Raw genomic sequence first — 26383 nt, forward strand, 5'->3', positions numbered from 1 at the left:
AACTCTAAAACAAGACATATGCTGAGATCATGCATACACTTTGTTAATAAATCACACGTTTACAGAGCTGTTTTGATTTCAGATGTCGCTTATTCAAGGAGGGCAGACACGAGTCAAGTCGCTCTCAGTGTGTAAGAGAAGATCGTATTTATGCCAGTTACACAAAAGAGTGCACCTTGTTACTGACATCACATCATACTACATGCTGCCCGCAGACGGTCCAATCAGACGGGCCACAGAACGCCCAGCGCCTCAGCGGCTGTCCATTCTGCGGATAGCGTGAGCTCTGCTCACCCACTCTGAGACTCTGATTGGAGGGATGAGCTGTGGAGGAGGCGGGACCTGAAACCACCGAATATGAAGTAGCAGCCTATTTGTCCGCATCCCACCGCTGTGACTGCCTTTTTCTAACTTAAAATAAGATACAAACGGAACTTTGCAGGAAGATAGCTGGTTTGTTTTTAGAGCATCTTAAAAACAATTACAGAATATATTTTTTTATGATCGGTGGTCCAAGTGAATTTGTGGCTCTTCAATAGTAGGAAACTTTTAAAATTTAAATTATCAGTTATTTGTCCCCATTAAGTCCTAAAAGATGTGGACTTTTCTGGGAATAGCCAGCTTTACATATCTTTATAAAAAATCAAACATGTTTTTGACTTTGGCTTACAAAGAGCTCGCTATGGCCGCGGCTCTACTGCTCACTGTCGGGCTGTTGTTCCAGTGCATCAGGTACTTCACTGGCCAGAAGCTCACAGTCTCTCAGGTGTTTCATTTGCCCTGGAGTCTTTTGTCTCTTTTACCCGTTATCAACAACTTTGTTCCCCGAGCTTCAACACAGTGGAACGAGAGAGCAAAGATGAACTGTAAAAAGGTAGGAATAATAGAGTTTACTTTATATATATATATTGTTACTTCTATGTGAACAAATTAAGACACAGATGGAGAATGACACATTATTTATTTTGATTTTCGCGAGCTTTTCAACTCCTAGGCCGCATTTCTTACTCTCAGGTTTATTCATGACCCTGTAAAGGTAAGAAAGGGGCGTAAAATATTAAATATATTTAATATTTTACGCCCCTTTCTTACCTATACATATATGTATCAAGAGAATCAACTATTGGTTTGTTGAAGTATAAATGCACATTTTAGTGTGTGTCTGCTTGCAACGGATACTGGTATAATTACAGAGTTAAATTGGAACAGCTCATTTATAGGAAATATATTTATGCAAGAGTCTGATTATGTTTTTTTAGTGAACCATTTTTGGTCAAAAACATATAAATGTACTGAAATGTATTCCTTGAATAAATGATACTTGAAATTGTATTATTTACGAGCAGGAACAGTTTAAATAAATATATACAGTATATTTATAAATTTAGTGGCGCAAATTGGTTAAAAAATGTAATGCACGGCCTACTCCACCAGATCACGCCAAAGAGACCAAATTGTGCCCCAACTGCATCCTGCAGTGAGTGGTACTTCACTACATTCTGGGTCAAGGGGAGCTGTCACAAAATTACAATATAAAATAAAGTATAAAGTAAGAGATTAGGAAGGTGGCTGTGGCTTACTGGGAGAGTCGCTCTTCTCTCAATTGGAAGGTCGGGATTCAATCCCAGCTCCTTCAGTCACATGCTGAAGTGTCCTTGGGCAAGGGACTGAATTCTCCTGCTATTAGTCAGTGGTTTGAAAACAATATTCATAAAAAATACCAAAGCAGTAAATAAAATACTAGAGCAGCCATAAAATCGGGTGAAAAAGGAGACAAGGTTATACTAATCATTTCAAATATGTATTTTTTTCCTATTATGTTTAAATAAAACTCAGTATAGCACAACAAGTTATCTCACCATTCAAAGTCTATCCATTCATTTCAAAGTACAACAGCTGCACTGTAAAAACTTATAAGTTCTCTCAACTTAAAATGATAAGTGAACTAGTTGCATGAATTATTTTGAGTTCTAACCACTCTTGGTGTTTAGTTGTGTTAACATAAAGATAGAAGTTCAGGATACAAAACGAATTTGCCCTGCTGACTAGTATTAGTGACAAACTTTGCCTATTGTCAAGAAAACTTCATTATTATTATTTTTTACAACTTGATCTTATATGTTAGGAATACTCTATAGCCTATTAGTCAGCAGGGCAAATTCGTTTTGTACCCTGAACTTATATCTTTATGTTAACACAACTAAACAGCAAGTGGTTAGAACTCAAAATAATTCAAGCAACAAGTTCACTTATTATGTTAAGTTGATAGAACTTATACGTATTTACAGTATGTCTGGAGAAAAGTAAAAGTATTTTCACAAGTTAATGTTATCATTATTGATTTCATTTAAGTCATTGACGTTCACTCTTATATAAATTCATTACAGTATCTTATTTTTACCATTGAGGGATGCACCAACAATTGAATCATCAGTCTCTTCTGTGGCTCTGTATATGGCCAATGGTTCACTTAATGCTCTTGATTTTACAGTCAGCTGCAATCAACAAACAATCTTACTTTACATCTGAAGTACAATTTCACTAAGTTGGGAAGCTGAATCAACTGAATTAAATACAAATGCATTACTTATGTAAAGCCACAATAAAAGTACCGTTTTGCATTATACTTGAAGACTTGAACATGTAAGAACTTACTGCTTCATTTGTTGAAGTAAGGGCCAGTCTACTATTTTTTCAGACATATTTGAAACATGATTTTTTTCTTTTCTTTTCAACAAAGTTTATTTATGATTTATTTTATTTTATTATCAATACAACAATAAAAATTCACAGCGCTGACACATACTGACTGATAGATATAGTATTTTTTTTGCTAAAGAATGAAAGGGTATATTGCTTTCCTATGTTTTGTCAAGGATTTAGGGTAGGACTATTGGTTGAACAAAAAAGCATGAGACATCACTTTGGACTTTGGACAGTATTTTTAAATGAGTGAAGCCATTTTTCAATGAACTGTGTATAATCTGCAAATTTACAATTAAATCGTTATTGAAGGTTTTAATAGTTGCAGCCTTACAGGCTTGTTCAATTTAGACTTTACTCTGTTTATGATATTCTCCATTCGCTTGATTCCAGGGCCTGAAAACAAAGAAAGGAGTTAAAGTAGAGTCATCTGCCTCAAACAGTTGCCTTTCAGTGGCCCCAGACCCCGATGTACTGATAGTTGGGGCGGGAGTGCTGGGTTCAGCCATGGCAGCTGTCCTAGCCCGGGACGGAAGGAAAGTGACGGTGGTTGAGAGGGACCTTAAGGAGCCGGACAGGATTGTTGGGGAGCTACTGCAGCCTGGGGGATATAAAGCCCTCAAAGAACTGGGACTTGAAGGTTGGTGATCAAAATTTCTTATGTCAAAGACTTGCAAAATCACTAATTGTACAAGCTATTTTACCAACATATCAATATCTTGCATAATTGCTTAAATATCTCTGTCAAATACCCTGAAAACACGTGTTCATACCCAGCATTCTACCATGAGAAATAGCCTTTACACCGTTGTTGAAAAAACAATACCTAGATATTGCGTGTTTGAAACATTACATTTACAATCTCTGTTAACTTGGGCAGTGTCAAAAAGTTGGAGCACTTTTTTAAAACAGATTCACAACCCAAAGCTTAAGGAGAGAGGGCATGGATGATCAAAAGAAAGCATGATAATAATGAAAATAACAAAAATGTAACTTAAAACAAAATGCCTGATCAAGGTAACTTCATCAGTGGCTGTGTAACATCTGAAATCCTGATACGCTGAGTTGCCACCGTAGTAATGACAGCTCAAGATGGAGCCACACACAAATTGCTAGACAGATTTGTCTCTACAGCCATGAAACTCTGGTCAGCAAACACTGATAAGTGATGCCCTTTTGGCGTCATAAAGAAGTTATGTCACATTTACGTCTGATGCAGACAGGCACAACAGAGTGATAAGCAAATGAGAAACAAAAAGTCTTAAATCAAAATATCAGTTTCCTTTTTTTTCTTCTTGAATTTGTTGATCAAATTTTAGAGAAAAAAATTATCAGAACTCAAAAAATTCAACTGACACTGTCAAATCAAATCCCCTGAAAAGAACATAAAACACTATTTCAGAAAGAATGGCAACAGATGATGGCTTCACTTAACAGTGGCAAAGAATTTCTGAATGAAGTTATAAATTATGAGGGAAATATTAACCTGTAATAGCCAGTACACTTCTGAATGCCAGAGATTAACTTCTAAATTCTCTTTTCTGCACACATGCAAGATAGATAGGAAAACAAAGGAAGAGGACCCAAGTGCAGACTTCAAAATAAAAGGTTTTAAAAAACAAAGAGGTACAAACAAAAACTTACTTTAAACAAAATCACAGGAAACACCAACACAGGAGTACTGGTGCAGACTTCACATCACACACAATGAACCGACACAACAGGGAGGAAACACAGAGGCGGTTTTGGAAACCGCCTACTATACTAGCAGTGCGTACTGATTTGGCCAAAAGTCTGTATGTAGTATGTGAACAAGAGCAAAATCTGCAGTATGCCAAAACTCCCCGGATGTCGTACTGATTCTGGAAAACTTCACAGTATGCATCGGACCAGTCTCCCTCACGTACTGTTTCCCATAATGCACAGCGCTCGTTCCACTTTTTCTTTTCTCTTCTTTTTTTGGCGGGGGGAACTCAGTTTTTAGGTGCTGTGAAAATGATTAAATTCCATATAAACCACTTCTTAACTTTTTAAATCATAAGTGATGCTTAAGAAGCAGTTTCTCTATCAGATTGGCCATTTTTACTTCCACTTTCTGAGACCGGAAATTAAGTGACGTCTGGCTCAGCGTACTGCAACACAGATCGAACAGAAAACTCATACTATATACTAAACTCAAACTCAGTTGGTAGGTAGTATGTAGCAGGCTGTTTCAAAAACAGCCAGACACTAAATACTCACAGTGGTAATCAGAAACAGGTGAGACCAACGAGACACAGGTGGAAACACTCAGAACACAATCAAAAATGGAGGGAAAACAGACAAACACAGGAAGTAAAACCAAACCGGACACACAGGGAGCAATAACTACAAAATAAAACTGGAAATACGATAGACTAGAAACACACAAGAGGATCACTAAGAAAATGAAAATGAAGCACCAAAACTAGATCCATTTGCTAAATAAGCAAGTTTAAGTATAAAGATATCTAAAACAAGCGTTCAGATTATTCACAATGTATTTTTCCCACTCAAGACTTTTGAGCTGCCATCTTGTGCTGCTGGCATCCTTTAGCAACTGCAACTTTGAAAGCACTGAAAAAGCAGCATTCAAATTCTACTGAAGAAAAACATATGGACAATAGACAAATTACATTTATAATCTAAAATACAAGGAGCTTCTGATCAGGTACCAATCTTCTGTTAAAGGCTGAACAGTCAAACTTTTCATTAAACTGTTGAGAAAGCACAAAGAAGGCAGCAATACTGCAATATCCTCTGTCTTCCTTTAAAGCTAATTCTACTTTCCAATTGTAGCTTTGAAAACTAACATTTTGTCTCATGGAACTTGGTCTTGCAGGCTGAGTAAATAATATATGTTGGCTGTAAAACTGACACTTGTTGTTTGTGGCTTTAGGTTCAGTGGAGGGTCTGGATGCTCACATAGTCAATGGATATGTGATCCATGACATAGAGAGCAGCACAGAGGTGGAGATCCCCTATCCTCAGAAAGAGGACAACATCCAGTGTGGCCGTGCCTTCCATCACGGACGCTTCATCATGGGCCTCAGGAGAACCGCCCGGGCTGAGCCAAAGTGATTAATATATACATATATATACAGTATATGAATGTGTGTGTGTGAGAGAGAGAGAGAGAGAGAGAGAGAGAGAGAGAGAGAGAGAGAGAGAGAGAGAGAGAGAGAGAGAGAGTCAGTCATAATACTTTGTATGTGTTTCTTCTTGTGTTACTCTTTTAATAGTAATTCATATTTATCCAGTGATAATTATTTTACAGTTATGGGAAGCTTCATTTAACTTTTTCTGTGCTTCAAGGAAAGCTAACAATACTGTATTTGAAAGCCCTTACAATCTGAACAAAACAAAGTCTAAAATATAAACATCTCAAATATTTCTCTTTTTCATTTGCATTTTTATTCATGTATGCTTTAGTGGCATGCGTTGCTGATATCTCTGACTCTTAAATTGACCCCCCTCTCCCCTCCCCCAGTGTCACATTCATAGAAGGCACTGTGACCAGTCTGCAGGAAGAGGACGGCTGTATCACAGGACTCCAGTACAAGGATAAAGAAACTGGAGACATCAAGGTGAGAGGAGGAATCACTGTTTAACATGTAGAGTATCATACTCCACTTCCCAGTTCCCTCTGGACATAATTCATGTTTCACAGTGTGTGTAACGACTGTTTTACCTTGTGTTTTTGAAGGAAGTTTCTGCAGCACTAACTGTGGTAGCTGATGGCTGTTTCTCCAAATTCAGAAAGAGTCTTGTTAATGAGAAAGCTAAGACCTCCTCTCATTTTGTTGGATGTCTTATGAGGGTAAGTTCCACCAAGTGTTGTTTTGACTATCGTCTATATGGCTTGTTTCTGCACTGAATACCTTTAAAAATGTAAAGCAATTAACTCCATCAATTAATTAGTCAACTGAGAAAATCAGGAAGAATGAAGATATATTGATTTTTTTTAAAGCAAACAAATCAAACGAGAAGAGTTTCTCAACTTTGGAGCTTTCTGATGAACGTGTATTTAGTTGTCATTTATGACAGGAAAGTAAAAATCAAAGTGGTCTTTGAGAAATAATAACTTGCATTTTTCATTATTTTAAACAATTTAGATGCAAAATGGGTAAAAAAAACAAACAAGAATAACAATTGAAAACAAAGTCATCTTTATTTATAGCGCATACTGTATATTTATATATCTTTGATTGATTTTTTTGTGCTCATCATTTCAATGATTTTCTCCACATACAATGCGATATGGTGCTGTCAATCTATCTTCAAACGTAGCTGAAGGCTGGATTTTTTTATATTATTTTCTTTATTTTTGTATCACTATTTTTTTTCTAGGACTGTCCCCAGTTCAAAGCTCACCATGCTGAGCTAGTGCTGGCACACCCCAGCCCAGTGCTCATCTATCAAATCTCCTCCTCGCACACCAGAGTCCTTGTGGACATCAGAGGGGAGATGCCTCGCAACCTTTCAGATTACATGGCCGAGAAGATTTACCCACAGTTGCCAGGTAAGAGAGGAAGAAACTTTCTTTATAAAATCATCTCTGAGGTGGCAGTTCTTTTATTAATTGCAGATAAAAAAAATGACCATTGGTTCTGTACTTGATCAAAGTTTGTAACATCTCCAGAAGTTTAGTTCTTCTACCAAATATAATGCATGGGAGTAATATTTTAAGACTGTTGTGTATTCTGTGTGTAGCCAAGAAAGCAATAGTTGTCACTTTGGGTAAAAAGGTGGAAGGAGGACCCAAATGCATATTAAAAATAAAAGGTTTTCATAAACAAAAGAACAAAAAGGTACAAACTAAACTTACTTAAAATGTCCAAAAACCTAAATCCAAATGGAAACACTGGTAAAAAGAAACACAGGGAACACAGGAGAGACATACAAAGATCCAACACAGGACATGGGAAACAGAGGAACTAAATACAGAGAGTGATCAACATACTGTGGAAAAAAGGACAGGTGAAACTAATCAGGTTCATCAAAAAGGAGGACAGGAAGTAAAACTAAACTGGACACACAGGGAAAAAGAACTACAAAATAAAACAGGAAACACAAGACAAGACTAAGAAAACACATGAAAATACAACACGAGAATACAACATGAGACATGGATCCCCAAACACACAAGGGAGACAAAGGATAACTTTGGAGGCACCAAGGCAAGAAACACAAGGAAAAAACTAAACTAAATATCAACTCATGACAAATTGAAGGATTTGACATCAATGATGCACTCTGTTATTCAATGTAAATGCCCAATGCAGACACTGGACATTTATTTCTTGTGCACAATCCCAGTGTGTACCCTTGGATTACATTTGCTAATTTGGGTTGTCTGTACTGTCAATTCTATTTGTCTTTCAGAGCATTTAAAGGAACCTTTCATGTCGGCACTGCAGAATGATCGACTCAGGTCCATGCCTGCCAGCTTTCTACCTCCCTCCCCGACCAGCAAGTCAGGTACAGAGATGATATTGACACTTGAATTTAAACTGGACCAGGAAAATTTATTGAACCGTTTTCAGACAGTATGACATTTGTCTTGGGAAAACCATGCACAGCCTTAGTCATACTGTATAAGAAAACACATGAAAAAAGTGTCAGTGCATCTGAATATATTCACTATCTGACTTTGATGTAAGACTGCCATTTTTGGAGGGGTCTATGTTTTTTATTGTATGATTGTTCAGACCAGCTGTTTGGGTCAGTGCTTTACAGACAGAAATTAAGTGAAATAAAAAAATGGGTCAAGGGAATATTTTAAGAAATCACAGCCACTTCCACAGAGTTATACAGGACTGAAGAGCGAGGAGAACACCTCTGTGAATGTTGCTAAGTTCATTTTTTTAGGAGAAGAAAAAAAACACATTACATGGGCTAAGGCAAAAAAAGAAAAACATTGCATGTATTTTAACAGGAGTCAATGAATGTTGTTTGCAGGTGTGCTTCTCCTGGGCGATGCTTACAACATGAGGCATCCTCTCACGGGGGGAGGAATGAGCGTTGCTCTCAATGATATTTGCATCTGGAGGAATCTGCTCAACAACATCTCAGACCTGCACAATGACGTGGAGATGATGCAGGTAAGGGGCTTCACAGTTTTCATGGGAAGCAATTTCACATTTGCCTTGCCTTATCATTCCCTCTGTTGTGGGTGCTGACAGACCAGTGCGAAATATAAAATCTGCTTTTTTTTCCTTCTTCACTTCGATAGGCAAGGAAAAAATTCCACTGGGAACGCAAGTCATCACATTCCTTTGTGGTGAATGTTTTAGCCCAGGCCCTATATGAGCTGTTTGCAGCCACTGACAGTGAGTCAACACCCACCTCTGCCATTAAAGAGACAGACTAATAGACTGTTTTTCATTTAAGAAGTAAAACAATTGAAATCTTACATCATTAACATTTGGATGACTTTCTCATGTTCTATGTTCAACAGATTCTCTTCATGAACTGAGGAAAGCCTGCTTCCAGTACTTCAAACTCGGTGGAGAGTGCATTAACGGGCCCATTGGACTCCTCTCTGTGTAAGCATCAAACAATGTCCTTCACAGAAACAGGATACAAAGAAATGTGCTGATATGACATTTTGCAGTTTTAGGTGACATCCTGGGATATGTGCCTTTTTTTCAATGAGAGCTGTATGACTAGCTTGATACAACTCTAATAGGCCTAGGCTTTAAATACTACGATATCTTAATCATAACTTAACAGACTTTGACTTTGCTTTTGTGATTCTGACGGTCATTGTTACTTATTGTATTGCACCATGAGCCTTCACTGTGCCTTTTGCATTAAGTTGTTAGTATCCTTAGGGCCTGCACAGTCACCATGCTATACCACATCACCTTTCACTGGATTTATAATCAGCTTAATAAACTTTATTTTAGCATTTTAGAATGCTCGTCATGCTTCTGCAGTTATTTTGGTGAAAGTAACTCAAAAGTAGTGCAACGCATTAAAATTCAGAGACAGTAATACTGTAATGTAAATAATTACTTTTAAATGACACTAACTACTAATATATAATGTATTATATTTTAGAAATCACTTGCCAAACACTGCTGGAGACTAAACATATTTCTTTTCAGCAACCTTACATGACTGGACTGTCAAAGAAAAAAACATTTGCAACATTATCCCGCTTTGATTTATTGCATATATAAAAAAAACAAAAAAGACAAGATGTAAGTCCTCAGGCTTTGCCTTAGCTAGCATACAGGTAAATCTCACTGATTCACTTAGGTTGTGTCAGAAGTAAATAACTTATTCCCTACTCTCATTGTGATTTGAGTGCAGTTTACTATAGTGAGCTCAATAGTGAGCATAATTAAAAAACACTTCAAACACCACTTGCAAATGATGATGTCATTGCTGTTGCAAATTAAAAACATGCAGCTCAACACCGGGCAGGGATTAATGATAAATAAAAGCATGAATTTCAGTGAAAGGTCTTTTGTATGGTCTTCTGCCCCATTATGTGGAAAAATGATCTTCACTCCATAAAACATCCTTTAACCTTTACAAAACAGATTTATTCCCCAAATATCTCACCAAAACGTTTGTACGTGTCTTGTAATTCTGATTTTAATCAGTTTGTTTATGGGGCATATTTTTGCCAAATCTTAGGTTCACGTGCGAGCCCTTGAGATTCACACAGGAGAATGTTGCAAAGCTATGCGTGCAAAATGAACAGTCATGCACACATTTTATCTAAACGATGCTTTTTGCAGTCACATGCAACATTTCTCTGCTCGAGAGTGCAACTTTGCAACCTGTAGGAGAAAACTATATTTCAAGTACTTGTAGAAATGGACTGAGCATGTGGTTGTTTTTCTATGTGCTCTTCGGTTCGCAAACATTTGACCGATTAGTTCGAAAACGTTCTTCAGTTTTGGCAGTGAGAGGGCCGGCATGGTCACAGTGGTGTCTCTGAATATAATTAGCTTTGTGAGACACTCCTCTTTTATCAATCAATCTTTATTTGTATAGCGCCAAATTACAACCAATGTTATCTCAAGACGCTTTTACAAACAGAGCAGGTCTAGACCACTCTATGTTAATTATTAACAAAGACCCAACACCAAGACAGGATAAAACTCAATCTTATCTTATCTTAATACACCATGAGTAGGGCACTTTGCAGTATTTAGCTAGTTACAGCGGCAAGGAAAAACTTCCTTTAACAGGCAGAAACCTCCGGCAGAACCAGACTCATGTTAGACAGAAATCTGCTGAGACCGAGTTGGGGTTGGAAAGAGGGATAGAGGAGAATAAGAGAGAGAGATGATAGTGGAGGGACAGATAGTAGAAGTTGTTGCTGCTGGAGTCCGGCACGTCCACAGCAGCGGGCCATCTATGGCAGTGACTCATAAGAACCTACGAGACAAGGGAGCTCAGGGACTCCAGAAAGATCTATGGTTAGTAACTTTAATGGGACAGGGAGAGTTAAAGTAAGTGATAGGCAGAGAGAGGGGGGAGAGAGGATCTCAGTGTGTCATTGTGTTGGATTGGACCAAGTGATGAGAACAGTCAAACTTCACTTCCCCCTTATCCAACTTAATCATTGAAATCTATTAATTGCTTTCAAAAACTTACCTTCGACACACATACACACACTAATTCCCTATGTGTCTTATTTGTGTTAAATGTTAAATATATATTTATGGTATAAAGGGAAAGCTGATGTGAATCAATTTAATTTAACAAAGAAATGATTCTAATTAGATAAAAGTGTTTTCCAAACTGTCACTGGATTCATTACCATACAAAAAAGATCAATCATACTAGACTTCACAGTTTGTGTTAATGAATGACATTGTTTCTGTTCTCAGGTTGTCTCCCAAACCCATGACCCTCATTGGACACTTCTTTGCGGTTGCAATGTACGCAATCTACGTCAACTTCAAGTCTGAATCATGGAGCACCAAACCACGAGCTTTATTCCGGAGTGGAGCGATCCTGTACCGTGCTTGCACAGTCATGTTTCCACTCATCTACTCTGAACTCCAGTACCTGGTGTACTGAGAAGACCTACAAGACATCTGGACACAGGGGGACCAAACTGTAAATAGAAATTACTTGATTGGGAGTAATATCTATGAACAGATTCTGCATTTGAATTGGAGTATGCATGACTGTTTATATTTCTGAGACCTGGCCATACTCTTTAGCATAACTGGGGACATATGATATGCTGTTGTCCAGACCCCCACTGAATCAAATCAAAGCAAATGTTGAAGTTACACCTTTGTATGTGACAACATGTTGTTAGTCACTATCCTGGTTATTGTTGAGTTTTATAAATTGTGTGTAACTTTATGCCTTTTATACCATTTCAAGCCCAGTCACATATTAATGACTTATATCATTAAAGTTTGTGTGGGTTCAGTGCTTGGGCCTTAGGATGGAGGCTGGGATTGGGCCATCGTCCTCTAAATACCGAGTGGGGTTTGAGATTTGTTATTGAATGCTGATGTCCTGCTGAAAAAGAGAACATTTTGCCATCATTACTTGAAGTAAAATTGAGGCCTTTTGTCTCTAGCCTTACTGAAGACATCTTCTTCCTTCTTAATGCCTTATTTCAAATGAGACATTTGAGACGACAGTGTCTTGATGCAACCATGTCCCTGTTCACCCACACAAATTGTCCCAGTGTGTTCAAAAACCCTGTTAACCCCTGTTAATACACTTGACATTCTTTAATGTGGACTGTACTTGCCCAACAGAACTGCTATGAAGTAAATAAAGTTAGATTTCCAGAAAAATTATTATCTGACAACTTTCCTTCTGATATACTGGATACAAGGAAAATGATGTGTGGTGTTAAAGATTTTTTACAAATAAAAATCTGGAAAGTGTGGCGTGCATATGTATTCACCCCCCTGAGTCAACACTTGGTTGAACTACCTTTCGCTTCAGTTACAGCTGCAAGTCTTTGGGGTTTGTCTTTACCACCTTTGCACATCTAGAGACAACATGTTTTGCCCATTTTTCTTTACTAAACAGCTCCAGTTTAATCAGATTGGATGGAGAGAGTTTGTGAACAGCAATTTTCAAGTCTTGATTCTCAACAGGATTCATTCAGGTCTGGGCTTTGACTGAGCCATTCAAACACACGGATATGCTTTTATCCAAATTCCATTGTAGCTCTGGCTGTGTTTAGGTTTGTTGTCCTGCTGGAAGGTGAACCTCCACCCCAGCCTCAGTCTTTTGGAGCCTCTAACTGGTTTTCATCCAGGATGGCTCTGTATTTAGCTCCATCCATCTTCCCATCAACTCTGACAGCTTCCCTGTCCCTGCTGAAGAGAAGCCTCCCCACAGCATGATGCTGCCTCCACCATGTTTCACGGTGGGGAATGGTGTGATCAGGATGATGTGTAGTTTTAGGTTTCCGCCACACATACCGTTTAGATGCAGGTCAAAAAGTTCAATTTTGGAATCATCTGAGCAGAGCACCTTCTCCCACATGTTTGCTGTGTCCCTATCTGGCTTTTATCAAACTTTAAACTGGACTTCTTATTGCTTTCTTTCAATAATGGCACTCTTCCATAATAGCCAGATTTGTGGAGTGCTCGACTAATATTTATATATATATATCCTGTGGACAGATCCTCCCACCTGAGCTGTGGATCTCTGCAGCTCCTCCAGAGTCTCCGTTGGCCTCTTGGCTGCTTCTCTGCTCACTGCTCTCCTTGCCCGGCCTGTCAGTTTAGGAGGACGGCCATGTCTTGGTAGGTTTGCAGTTGTGCCATACACTTTTCATTTTCAGATGATGGATTGAAGAGTGCTCTGTGGGATGATCAAAGCTTGGGATATGTTTTTATAACCTAACCCTGCTTTACATTTCTCCACAACTTTACCCCTGACCTGTCTGGTGTGTTCCTAAGTCTTCATGATGCTGTTTGTTCACTGATGTTCTCTAACAAACCCCTGAGGCCTCCACAGAACAGCTGTGTTCATACTGAGAGTGAAGTACACACAGGTAGACTCTTTTTACTAATGAGGTGACTTGTGGATTTTATTTAGGGGTATCAGAATAAAGGGGGTGAATACATATGCACGCCTCGCTTTTCATTTTATATTTGTAAAAAATCTTTAACACCATGTATCATTTTCCTTCCACTTCACAACTATGCACTACTTTGTGTTGGTCTATCACATAAAATCCCAACAAAATAAATGTAAGTTTGTGCTTGTGACAAAATGTGTATAAGTTCAAGGGGGATGAATACTTTTGCCAGGCACTGTATATATTTTTGAGCTATTTTCAGCTGTAATAAATATTTAAACCAATTAATGAGTGCTAATGAGGCTTTATTAAGTAATTAAGTAATGAATAAATTTGTGTCGTACTTCATACAAAGATGAATGATATTTTAAACCTTTAATTTGCTTAGGAAAAAAATGGGCTGCAGTGCCTTTTAAGTACAGTCTTATTTAGATACCTTTTATAATTACATTGTCAGAATATGTTTAATAACTGACACTTTAGAGTTGTTTATATAATTGATAATACAGAGCTTTAAAATGACACCTCAGACAATGAAGACCTTCATAAAGCCTAGCCATGCATAGACCAACACTTCAATGTGACCACTAGATGTCACTTACTTACAGATGATTGCTTTCTGTTTAGAAATAGGCACAGTCTATCTATAAGCTTAAAATCCAAAGGATTAATCACACTGTTTGGATTGTTGAAATGCTGAGATGGCATACATTCAATTTCAACATCAAACTTTTTATATTAGAGCAAGGTAAAATAAAGCACAGAAGGCATGCAGATGCTGAAGGGGGGGTTCAGCTTTTGAAAGGAAGGACCTGAGTCTTACATTTTTTTTTTTTGCACTAGTCCACACTGGCCCTGAGAGGGCTCTTTAGGTAAAACACTATTCAAAAGACAAATATGTTGCCTTGGATATCATCTGTAATTGGCCATCATAAAGTCATTCTGTAGGTCATATAACATGTACTGTCAAAGAATTCACCTTGGAGCAACACTGATATTTCTGTTTTCTGTTGTTTGAGGTGTGTACCCAATGGACCTTGTGGATGATACTGTACCATGATTTGTATTTATTAATATCATTGTTCTATCAAATTCAGAGAAGTAATTTAACAACCCCGTTTCCTAACACTCAAAACCTACAATAATTACCAGTAACCAATATGGGGAAAGGCAGTGATACCATTTTTTTGGTATGCATCGCCTAAATTTGAAACCATATTCAGTTACAAGGTAGCGTATAAAATGAGCCTGTTGAAATTATTTTGAGTTTCTAGAATCAGAAAAATATAATGCAGAATCAAATATTGGAATGCTACAATATGCAACATATGAATGCAGCATTTTACTGTAGAAATAAATGTTGTTACTGGAACACAGCCATTACCATACTTTTGAAACTACAGGATTAAAAAGCAGTAACTTCTGGTTGCCCTTAAAGCCTCTATTCATGATCATTTGAAAAAAGCAGAAAATGTGTTCAAAATGAAAAATAAAATAAATAAATAAAAATGACAGATTCAGTCATATCAAAGGTTACAACAATTAAACTCAGCTTTATTTTTATTTAAACATCACTGATACATTTTATTCTGGTGAAATAATTGGAAGAAATATCCATATAATTCTTTGTAACTCTCCACATTAGGACACAAATACTGGTGTGGAAGACCAGAAAAGGGGGAAGAAAGCTCCTTAAGGGAGGGTAACACACTGAATACATGTCCCCCAGTCCACCCATCAAAGGTCAGTCACTCTGCTAACAAACCTTCATCATTTCACCCCCCTTTCCTACCTTATCAGAATTCTCTTCTTTACACACACAGAGCATTGGTGATTACTCTCGTCAATATTGGTAGCATAAAACTTTCTACCAATAGCTAACACCTTAATGTTCAGACCCAAAAAGTACTGTACAGCTACTGCTAATAGAATATAAGCACCTGGCCTTAACACTATTACACCAGATTAAAGTGCTAGAAGCAACCCACCAATCCACATTTTATGTATATACATATATGTGTATATATATATATATATACACATATATATACACATATATATGTACATATATATATACATACATATATATATATATATATACATATACATATATATATTATAAACGTATATAGCATTATATATATATTTGTATAACGAAATATATATATTTATATAATGATGTGTGTGTGTGTGCGTGTGTACGACAAATCTAGTATTTTAACATGAATTTACAGGGAAATATACATGATATTTTAGAAGCTGAAATATCAGCACAAATAGATCACTGTCACACTTAACAGCAGTATATATATGATTATATATCAGTATATAATCATATATACCAAAACATTGTCTTATAAGCATGTTAAACAGTTCACAATGTCTTAGGCTTTTCAACTGATAGCCTGGAAAGCAATTGTGTATTAAGACGTAAAAGCTTTACAAGTATGTCTTTTGAAAGAGTGCCAAGCGGCGGCAAAAGTGCCACGACCTGCGGGTATTTGAGGTCACAGGACAGTTATTTGCATATTCCACAAATCTATTGCAACAAGTTACTGTCTACAAACAGTATAACCAGCATCCTGCGAGCGGAGCTGGTATTAGCTGGACTCACACATACATCCACCGAACACATTACAACAATGGGTAATCTGATTATAGCTATGTGCTTTCAGATGGTGTGCTATGACAGTGAACAACAGGAAGGCTACAATTCACAATACTCAATAGTTTAGCCTCAGGGGACCACCCAAAACAGTACTGTAAAAAGACCAATCCACCCAGCCAATACGTTCTCTTCTCTGAGTTGTGTCAGTGTAACCTGCAGCTATTGAGTTTGGTATATTGTTGTTTTAGCAGGACTCGCATCTTTATTTTGACACTTCCAAATCACCGAGAGGAATGGAATGTGTTCAGTTTTCGTCATGTTTCTGTCTCTCTAACTGGGTCTCCATCCATTAAGGCTGAGAAGCACAGTAAGTAACACCCAACCAAATGAATAAAGTTCTAGTGGGACTGTGAGTGTGCCAGGGACCTTGAGGTTCTGTCAAGTTCAGATGCACCATCTGGACTTGTAGGGCAGTTCTTTCTTCTTGCAGCGGTCCCAAACTCAAGCTGCCATCATATTCACCAGCTCTCAAGCGAAGAGAACTCTCATGGTCCTCCCTTCATCAGGTCTGCTTATCTCGCCACGTCTTTCAGTTCTAACCTCATCTTGCCTTCACTTTTCACTGCCTGACACACTCTCCCTACTCTGCAAAGAAGTGCAAGGCTGTAACAAGATACACACAAAAGACATTTTTCACAAAGAGAATAAGCTCCATAATAACTGAAGTAGTAATGCACAACAAGTATCCGATAGCTGGCTTCTGGCCTGAGGAGCCTTGGTGATGTGCAGTTAGGTTTGGGATATTACCATTGTTCTAAAGGAAGAGGACTCTTCCATTTGCCTTTCACAGGACTTGTTTTTATTCCCTGTGGTGAACTGTTTTGTTATTCAAAAGCCCAGATCTCTATGTCCTGCACATAGAAATCCTCCTTTTTAGAAAGCATTGGGTTCCCAAATGTTTTACAAGAGTGACTCCTGCCATGGTAGAGGTCTCCATCCAGCCACAGGCCGAACTCTCCGCTAGAGAAAACAAACACTGTTACAAGGGGCCGTAAACTTTTCCTCAAAGTAGTATAGTAAATCTTCAGTATGCTGTATTAACAGAAATAATCTGAACGTGTTATAAAAATGTTGGAATGTTGTGATAGTGAGTACATAACAAAATAACTCGGACTCACCTTCCTCCACCAAAAGCTAAGGAGTCCATATCTCCTTTGATGAAGAACATGTTGTCACCTGTCCATTTGAACACCTGTTGCAGAAACAATAGATCAAATATTAGAAGATGTTTTATAACATCATCAATGTTGACAAAATCTTTCATTTCTGTCCAGAAGTCTCTAACTTAAGGGAATCAGAGAACATTTACTGAAGGGCATGGATCAAAAATCAACTTCACACAAAGTAAAGGGAATCATTTCAGAAACAACAGGGGCAAAAACAGAGCCAGTTAGTACATGAGGACTACAGTGGCTAGGGGTGGGCGATATGGCCTCAGAATTATATCACGGCATTTCAACAACATTTGCGATAACGACATATATAATATTTTCCATCAAATCATGAACCTTTTAGTCCGCCTGTCACTGATGCTTGTGGACTCCTACACCTACCAGCTACTACTCATGTTTACTGGTCAATCTTTTTTGAATCAATCACATTGTGTAACGGTGTGTGTTAGAGCCATATGTGTGTCAATATTATGTGTGGACTGTTTGTGTGTTTGATGCACTTGTGTGGACACTAGGTGGCGGGTGTGTCAAACCAGGTGTTAGAAAGCATATAGGGAAGAAGACCCAATCAGTGGCAGGTGAGCTGCCTACCGGGTAGCAAACAGTTTTTGACCGTCTCGATCTTCTCGTTCGTCTCGAACGTCTCGTTCCTTCTTGTTACGTCGTTGTCATCGTATTGTCTACAATAGACGTAAGCCTGTAATTCTACAAGTTCGATTAGATGCAAGTGTGGATTGATCGGCTGTGCGTATATTGTGTGTCTAATAAACCCGTTGATGTCAATGCACGAGCGGACTTCATTTATTCATCCTGACGAGGAGGACGCGTCAACTGAGTCCCGGTAAAGCAGCCCCTCAGTGGCTTATAGGTGTTTGTTTCGTTTGGCGAAAGCAAGCCACTACAGTGTGTAATATAGTAAATAAGACTTGTTAAGTATTAAAGTAAAATGTTGAATATTAAAGATAACTATTTCAACATGTTAACATTCTGATCTGCTCTTTGCTCCTCACAAACAGAAAAAAATGTTCATTTCCTGTGTTTTGGTTTCGTAGTTTGAGGCTGTTTAGTGTCTCTATTGCAGCCATGTTCTCCAGGGTGGATTTGTCTGACTCTAAACCTTCACTGAGAGGAGAGAAACCCGTTCTCTTGTTGTCAAATGATGTTAGCCTTGATGAGGAGAGTCATCATAGACACATTTCATTGTTTGATCGCTCTTATGTATACATATTCACATGTAGCACCCACATTGCCTTTATTTTGAAAGTTTAAGGAGTCCTGTTAAACATCACATTTCCTGATGTGAATGTTTCAAAATAAAGGCACTCAAGGAACCTATTAAGTGAGGACTTTTATTGTGAAGAATTGTCAGAAATAGCATGTGCTCATCATCCTGAAGCTACATTGAGCTTTTATCAATAACTCTGCTGAGAAGAAGCCATCATAATCAAGAGGCAAGTATAAAACATGAAATGTCACAGAGTTGAGAGGCACGGAAGAACTTTGAAGAAAAAACAAAAGACAATAATATAATTCAAGCATTCGGAGTGATTCATGAAATCATCATTTATCTGCAGCCTTGGGTTGGTTTGTGGATAAATCAAATCATTCATGCTTTAGTGGGGATTACATTTCCTGCAGTGATCCCGGCACGGTAGAAATAATTAGTCCAATAATCTAAGTTTTTCTACATATCAAAAAGGTCTGAAACCAAATCAGTACAGGTTTATCTGTGAAACTGTTTGGAGTAAAGTAACTCCTGATAAATCCAGAACTGTTTAAAGTATTCCTCTTTTGTTCTATGACTAGAAAACCTATATTGATGTATTGCAATGTGCAGATATTGCAATGTGATGCTGGTTTGTTTACTGATTATTGAAACTGGCTAACTTAAAGCTGTGAACAACTGATTATGTAGTGAAACTGTCAGGAAGCAACGTTACGCAATATAAACCAAGTGTGAGCACAGTATGGGGCTTTCTTTCAAAAAGCTATTTTAAGCTTTAAAAACAAGTCCTCTGGTCTCCATCATGAACAGCACTTTGTTTTGTCCTTACTGTGTGCCCAACTTTGTGCTGCATGAGGAGGAACCAAGGACTGTAGTGGAAAGTAGGATGCAGTGATGATGGAAAGGACTGCAATATACTGTACAATTAAGCAGATGATCCTTTTTAATGCCCTCTTTGAAGTAGCTCCAGTATGCATTACTTATGACCCTGTCTGTTGTGGGACTAGCCACAAGCCACTGTCAAGCAATTCATTTTCTTAAATGGTGATTAATTGTATGATTTCCATAGTTAACTCAGGATGAATCACAAATTAATCACACATTTTTTGATCTGTTGTAGAAGCTACTGAAAGGATGTTTTCAAAGTTTTGTAAAACTCTTAGCAGTATGGGAGTGACCGACATACTCCTGGAGAAACATCTACAGAAAATACAACTCATTTTGGTCTTGTGGGGAGAACCATCCAACAAGGCTTTAAAGATGAACTTTATATTCAAAAGATTGATTCTTTATCTGCTGCTGCTCAAGGAAGTTTGTTTCTGTTAGCTATCCACAACTGCTTGCTGCATTTAGCTCCAGGATAGCAGGTTAGCATTTGGAGAGTTACAGACAGGAGAGGGATTTCCACAAACAGAGCTACAGAATTTAAGATAAACTACAGAACGCCAGGTCTCCACGGTGTATATTCACTATTCATACATTGGCATAACCTGCACCAGTTTGTCACAGATTAGAGTCCTCCAACTGTCAGAGCGACAGTCAATGGACCGAGCAGAAGAACATAGAGTTTCACAAACACACTGACAGGAGGCCCCGCCCTGTGGCGCTATTTGGTACTGCATTATGTGACCTAACTGCAGCAGTGGGCCAAGACACAGGCTGTTTTTGAAACCTCCTACTATACTAGCAGTACGTACTGATTTGGCCACAATTCAGTATGTAGTATGTGAACAAGAGCAAAATCTGAAGTATGCAAAAAACTCTCCGAATGTCGTACTGATTCAGGAAAATGTCACAGTATTCATCGGACCAGTCTGCCCCGCGTACTGTTTCCCACATTGCACAGCGCTCGTTCTGCTTTTTCTTTTTTCTTCTCTTTTGACAGGGGGAAGCCCCAGTACTTCATATTGGTAAGTATCTCATACAACCTCAATTAAAAAAGTTACAATCCTTTTAACGCATAGAATGTAGAGGTAATAATTTCTCCTAAAGAGACGATTTGACCCTTGATGGCTATGATTGGGTTCAGGGATTGAAACAGAATGACAGAGATGAATGTGTCACGTCACACAGAGGGGGATTGCTGTTTTTAAATTGTAACTCCCAGGTCACTGTCACATGTGAAAATCACATGACAGTTAGGCATTGTCAGTGCCACATTCTTTTCATTCAAGAAGCTGCAGTAGCTCAGTGGTAGAGTCTATCGTCTCTCAATCTCAAACATGGGCAGACACTTCACCCCAAACGGCCCCAGACAGCTGTGCCAGTGCTGTGTGAATGGATCACTTAGTACTGACACAGGTTTTACACACAGTCTCTGCCATCAGTGCATGAATGTGGTGTGAATAGGTGAATGTGATATAGAATGTAAGAGCACTTTGAGAGGTCAAAACACTAGAGAAAGCTCAATACAAAGAGAGTTTACCATTTACAATTCATGTAGAAGTTCTTTTCTATACTTAAGACATATTTTTCTCTCACTCACTCAGTGAAATGCTTTCTGCTTTGTATGTTGTGACTCTGACAGAGCTTATAAACCACAAACAAAACCATTGCTGAAACCATCACAGTAAGGTCCTTGGCCTCAGCAATAAAACAGGCTGTAGATGTCATGATAACCACAGACTTCACTACACTGTGGCTGTGAAAAGTTTCTGAGGTGAGGACCCCCAATGTCATCTTCGATCATCCTGTGAGCTAACTAATGTAACCTGACCAGCCAGCTCAGCAAGCTGACTCTTATGAAAGACAAACATCTGAGAGATAAAGAGATAAAAGACACTGAACACAGTATGCAGAACAAACGCTGCATGACCTCAGTCAGCCGGGTTACAGCTACCGATCCAATAGTACATTTGAACCTTTAACATTCAATCGGTAAGACTGGTGAATCTTTACACCCCTAACTGTCCATAGAGATAGATGAGGCGGGATTCACTCCGTTGGTAGTTTGTCTCTCACCCAACGTTTGATCAAATAAAAGCAAAAATCCCTTAAAGGGATATTTTAGTTTTGTTGAAGTGGGGTCGTATGAGTTACATTGCACTAGTGCTCCTCTTTGGAGATATGATCGGCGTGTATCCGTGATCATGCAGCGGAAGAACACAGGTCTGGGAGGTGCGTCCGAAAATAGTGCCAAAGAAAGGGGGGTTTCTGACGGCAAAGTCAAGAGCTGAAATTTTTTCTAGCAGTGCATGCATTTGCTCCATGATGAGTGCCTGGACCATATTTTCTCAACTTTAGCGACATTACATGAAAGAGGTGTCCCCGTCTGCAGAGAATTGTAGCGTAGCTTACCTGCAGGTCCTCTGGGAATTTTCTCACTAAAGGGGAAGAGTTCATCGGCACTCATTGTAGCTAGCAGGAGGACTAGTGTAATGTAACTCATATGACCCCACTGTGTGTAGCACCGCAGTGTCATGCCCTTATATGGGGATTTAAGAGAGGTATATCTGTGCTAATTAGGAAAATTGAGCATGAGTTTCAAACTAATGAGGACATGGTATTCATCAATTAAAGATCACAGATGCGAACAATTCTGCTGTTTCAGAACTGTTCATGAATCTGACGTAGACTTCTCAGAGAAACCTCCTTAAGAACATGTTGGTGAATAAGACCCAGTGTCTGCTCTAAACAAAGGCTCCAGAGAAATAATTTGCCCCAACATTTTTTAAAATGTTTATAATCGAGGTACTCCAGGTATCGAAGGAATCGTTTCAGCCCTTAAATAAACTCAAAGTATGAACAGAACAGAACATTGAGTCTTTAAAACAAAGACAGGATGCATGTGTACCTCAAACTCCGGATTGAATGTGAAGAGGAATGTCTCTCCTGTGCCGTAAAAGCCATCGCTGATTTTGAAGGGCTCAGATGCTAATGCACCAAACACCTGTTGGACAAGAAAAAGAGAACAGTATACCTGATTGATGAAAAGTTATTGAAACAGCAAGTATATCATTAGTATTATAGGATACAGGCAGTTTGAAGTTTGAAAAAATTAATGTTTTTTTTTGTTTGTGACATATTCTAAAGGCACAGATGCTGAAACTGTAGCAACATATCTAATATTGTAATCATGTTGATATGACTACCCTTATTTCAATTCAATGCTCTGCATTTTCTGCAATGTTCAGGCTGAAAACAGATCATTTGTTTTCTTATAGAGGTCAACATGCATGCTATAATGAAAAGCAGGAGATCTACTACCAACAATCTCAGATCTGTTGTGCAGTGTCTGGACAAGCCTGAGTCATGTTCAGTGTTGTGTTTAATAAAGGTAGTGTTGTATTTAAAGCTTACCTGGCCATCACTGTCCTTGATAACCATGAGTACGGGGGTGTCCTGGCCCTGCATGGCTCTGTACAGTGTCTTAATGCTCATGCCATGTTTCGTTGTTCCGAAAGCCAGCGTCCATGGGTATCCAATGGTCCGTGGTGGCAGATTCTTTGCAAGCTATGGGAATAACAATTTGGAGAATCGAAGAATGCATCAGGAAAAAAATTAAGGAAATGAAACAAAGAAAGACTGCAGCCTCTAATGCTGAATTACATCCATGGGGACTTTGTAACACCTGGGGAGTAAAAATACAGAAGTAAGTCTCCATGTTCTGTATTAAGTGCAACTGTACAGACTGCACAAGGTGAGACTATGTTTGGAATCACTGCAAAAACAAAACAAAGCTTTACAGCACAGAGTTACAAGACAAACTGAATGTATTTCTGGATGGACAGACTCGGGAGAAAATCCATTGTTGGTTTGGTCTTATCAATTGATTTGTTCCTTCTAACAAGAGTTACAAGACATTTCCTTGAATCCTAAATTAACATTTCAATGCATATACTTTGATATACTATATATAATACTGCTGCTCTATTATGTGTGTGTACTGTCGCATTCATACAGGGTTTTACAGTAGTCTGTACCTTTTCTATCTGATCGGCCTCCAAGAGATCGCTTGGTTCTCTGAGGTTGGGTTTGAATGTTTCTGTTTCCAGCTCTGTCTTCACAGATGTACCATGCTTGGAGTTTACCTCTTCCTTGGTGGTGATCTACAAGAAACAATAAAAATAAGTTAGTACATACACTGACAAGGAGCAGTTTCACTTCATTAAAGCACCACTAGTCAGTGAATTTAATTACAAATGCTCTCATTAATCATCAGTTGTACTTTTGCATAAAATTAGGGCATGATTTCAGGAGATTGAACCAATAAGGTCATCTAAAGCAGTAATGACAGTATATTAATGAGCAAATTTACATGGTAAATTAACACATTGAAAGTAATTATAATAATCTGGAGTCTACAGCAGAACAAGGTGTGATTTTTTTAAACACTGAGATTAAAACAAGGCAAGAGAAAGGATTTTAATTACCATAAAATTAACTCAAAATAATAGCAAAGGTTTCAGTTTACAGTAGAAGTTATTTTAGAAATGGCCAAAATAATAAATAGTGTTTCCTCTGAACACGGATTATCCAACAATTTGATAATCACGGTTGAATATCTTCAGCTACTTTACAATGCCAGATGTCGAGGATTAGATTAGCAACTCGGGAACAACAGGTGGATACACTGTCTGGGGGGGCGGGGGGGGCAATGCAAAGTGAAATAAATCAGGTTTTGGCTCCTGAATTAATTTTACACCCCTTTTTTTAAACACTGGGCTGTTTAGATTTGCTTTCTTTTTGTTATAACATAGGCTCATTGTGGAGTGTTTCACCACTGGTGGCTGGGAAACATGTCTCACTCCTCACTAACAGCATGTTCTCAGCATGTATCACTCAGCCCAGAAGAGAAGCCTTACTTCCAACCTCTGAATTCACATTCAGCTCATTTACAGTTAGTAAAAAAGAAGAAAAAATCTCATATCTTTGTGTTCTTCATAAACCTACTCAAAGATCATCCTGCCAGCACAAACAGAGAAGAACAACTAATTAGGTTAAGAAGGAAATAAGGAAAGACTGGCCATAATGCTGAAATCATAACTTCATCAATCCACATAACCAGCTTATCTGTGATGAATTGATTAAAGATCATTTCAAATAAAGTGAAACAAATTGAATGAATCATTGTACATCATGGTTTGAAGAGGTTTTGTGAGCCCAACACACAAATCCTGCTCAAGCCAGACGTTTAGCAATAGGAATATGTGCATTTTGATGGATGTATGGATGTATGCAACATCAGCATGAGCCAAGTCCTGCAATATCAATTCTATAGGAGACCATGTTGGCGCGGACAGCAGCTGGACTGAGCAGAAGGGGCAAGGGGGCAGACAGGGCTGGTCAGGGCACCTGGAGTCGTTTGCAGAGCGAGCGCAGATCTTCACTGTTAAGTGCATCAATCCGACGGTGGTACTCCGTCAGAGACACTACCTGGTAGTACAAAGACAGGAACAGGTGGAACATAAAACTCTGCCAGATCTACTGCTGGCTATAGGAAGGAAAACGTAAATTGGAAGGTACAATGTGCACTAAGTAGAACTTCACTGGCAGACTCTTATTTGAAGATGGATGTGAGAAATTTGATGGAAAGATTGTAACAGGGCCTGAAGAAAAAGAAGGTAATCCTGCATGCCACTCTTCATCAGGTGATTCTGTTCCAAACTATCACCTGACAGAGTCTGACCTGGAGCTCCAAAAGCTGGGATCAAAACATGTTTTTGTGGTATTAATTATACGTGCAGGATTATCTTATTTTCTTCTTCTTTTTCTTGCCGCTGTTTTAGAGCACTTGTATATTTAGCATGTTTGTGTAATTGGTTTAATATCTCAACAATAAGACGCTTCAATTATACTTGAAGTTTACTAAGAGCACAGAATGGAAACAACACTACAGCAGAAAGACAAGTTTGGAACCACAGATTTTTTTATGTGGCCAACCCAAAACAGAAAATAATGAATCTTTGAAAATGCCAAGTAATTCTGGGACTTACAAAATGTTGATCCTACAACAAACACAAACCTTGCTAATGTTAGTAGAAGTAACAATATTTAGATATTAAAATAACAAGACCTTCCCTGTGTTTATAAAGCGCTTTATCTAGTCCTCCAACAACTCAGTGCTTTCCATTAAATGTCACCAACACCCATTAACACCACTTTCATACACTGACGGCAGAGGCTGCTATGAAGAGCTCCCTTTAGTTTGAACTCTATTCACACATCGACAGCAGAGTACCGGGGCCATTTAGGGTACGGCATCTCAACAAGGTCACTTCAACATGTGGACAGCAGGACGTGGGACACAAGGAACACAATGATCTGACACTTGTGGCTACACAGCAAAAAATTAAAACTAAGCCAATGTTGTCTTCTCATTTCCAATGAAAAATATCCTGTGAGACTAGATATAAGCTACATTTGCCTGACAAGTCCTGATATACATCATTTTTTATGATATTACTAAAAAAAAAACAGACCTGATTTGCTTGATATGAGTGAAAAAATCTGCCATGGGGTAAGGAAAGTCTACAAGAATAATGTCTTGATTCAAGAAACTTAAAATATATTTTTCCTACCCCATGGCAGATTTGTTTTTACTCATTAAAAGCAAATTAGGTCTT

General features: G+C 38.4%; 2 protein-coding genes across 5 annotated transcripts in view; one reads left to right on the top strand and one right to left on the bottom strand.

The window, feature by feature from the left end:
• Positions 1-358: 358 nt before the first annotated feature.
• On the top strand, positions 359-12602 carry sqlea (squalene epoxidase a). The gene is made up of 11 exons (XM_034697906.1): positions 359-874; positions 3097-3343; positions 5621-5798; positions 6212-6308; positions 6428-6541; positions 7072-7243; positions 8107-8202; positions 8683-8825; positions 8957-9053; positions 9182-9269; positions 11577-12602. Exons 1-11 carry the CDS (start codon positions 596-598, stop codon positions 11767-11769), a joined length of 1704 nt encoding a protein of 567 aa, XP_034553797.1. The 5' UTR covers positions 359-595; the 3' UTR covers positions 11770-12602.
• A 4595-nt stretch (positions 12603-17197) lies between these two features.
• Positions 17198-26383, bottom strand: part of oxr1a (oxidation resistance 1a) — a 76729-nt gene continuing 67543 nt past the window's right edge. For 2 of the 4 annotated variants that reach the window (XM_034697903.1, XM_034697902.1), the window contains exons 10-15: positions 25113-25193; positions 23741-23866; positions 23118-23270; positions 22612-22707; positions 17540-17613; positions 17201-17381 (exon numbers count right to left, since the gene is read on the bottom strand). In XM_034697903.1, the coding sequence (XP_034553794.1) occupies positions 17246-17381; positions 17540-17613; positions 22612-22707; positions 23118-23270; positions 23741-23866; positions 25113-25193 (666 nt within the window). In that variant the 3' untranslated portion in view covers positions 17201-17245. Of the gene's footprint in view, positions 17382-17539; positions 17614-22611; positions 22708-23117; positions 23271-23740; positions 23867-25112; positions 25194-26383 lie in introns of all 4 variants that reach the window. The other 2 variants (XM_034697901.1, XM_034697904.1) reach the window with 2 other exon arrangements.

This window comes from Notolabrus celidotus, chromosome 12 (genome assembly GCF_009762535.1).
Source record: "Notolabrus celidotus isolate fNotCel1 chromosome 12, fNotCel1.pri, whole genome shotgun sequence".
Lineage (NCBI taxonomy): Eukaryota > Metazoa > Chordata > Actinopteri > Labriformes > Labridae > Notolabrus > Notolabrus celidotus.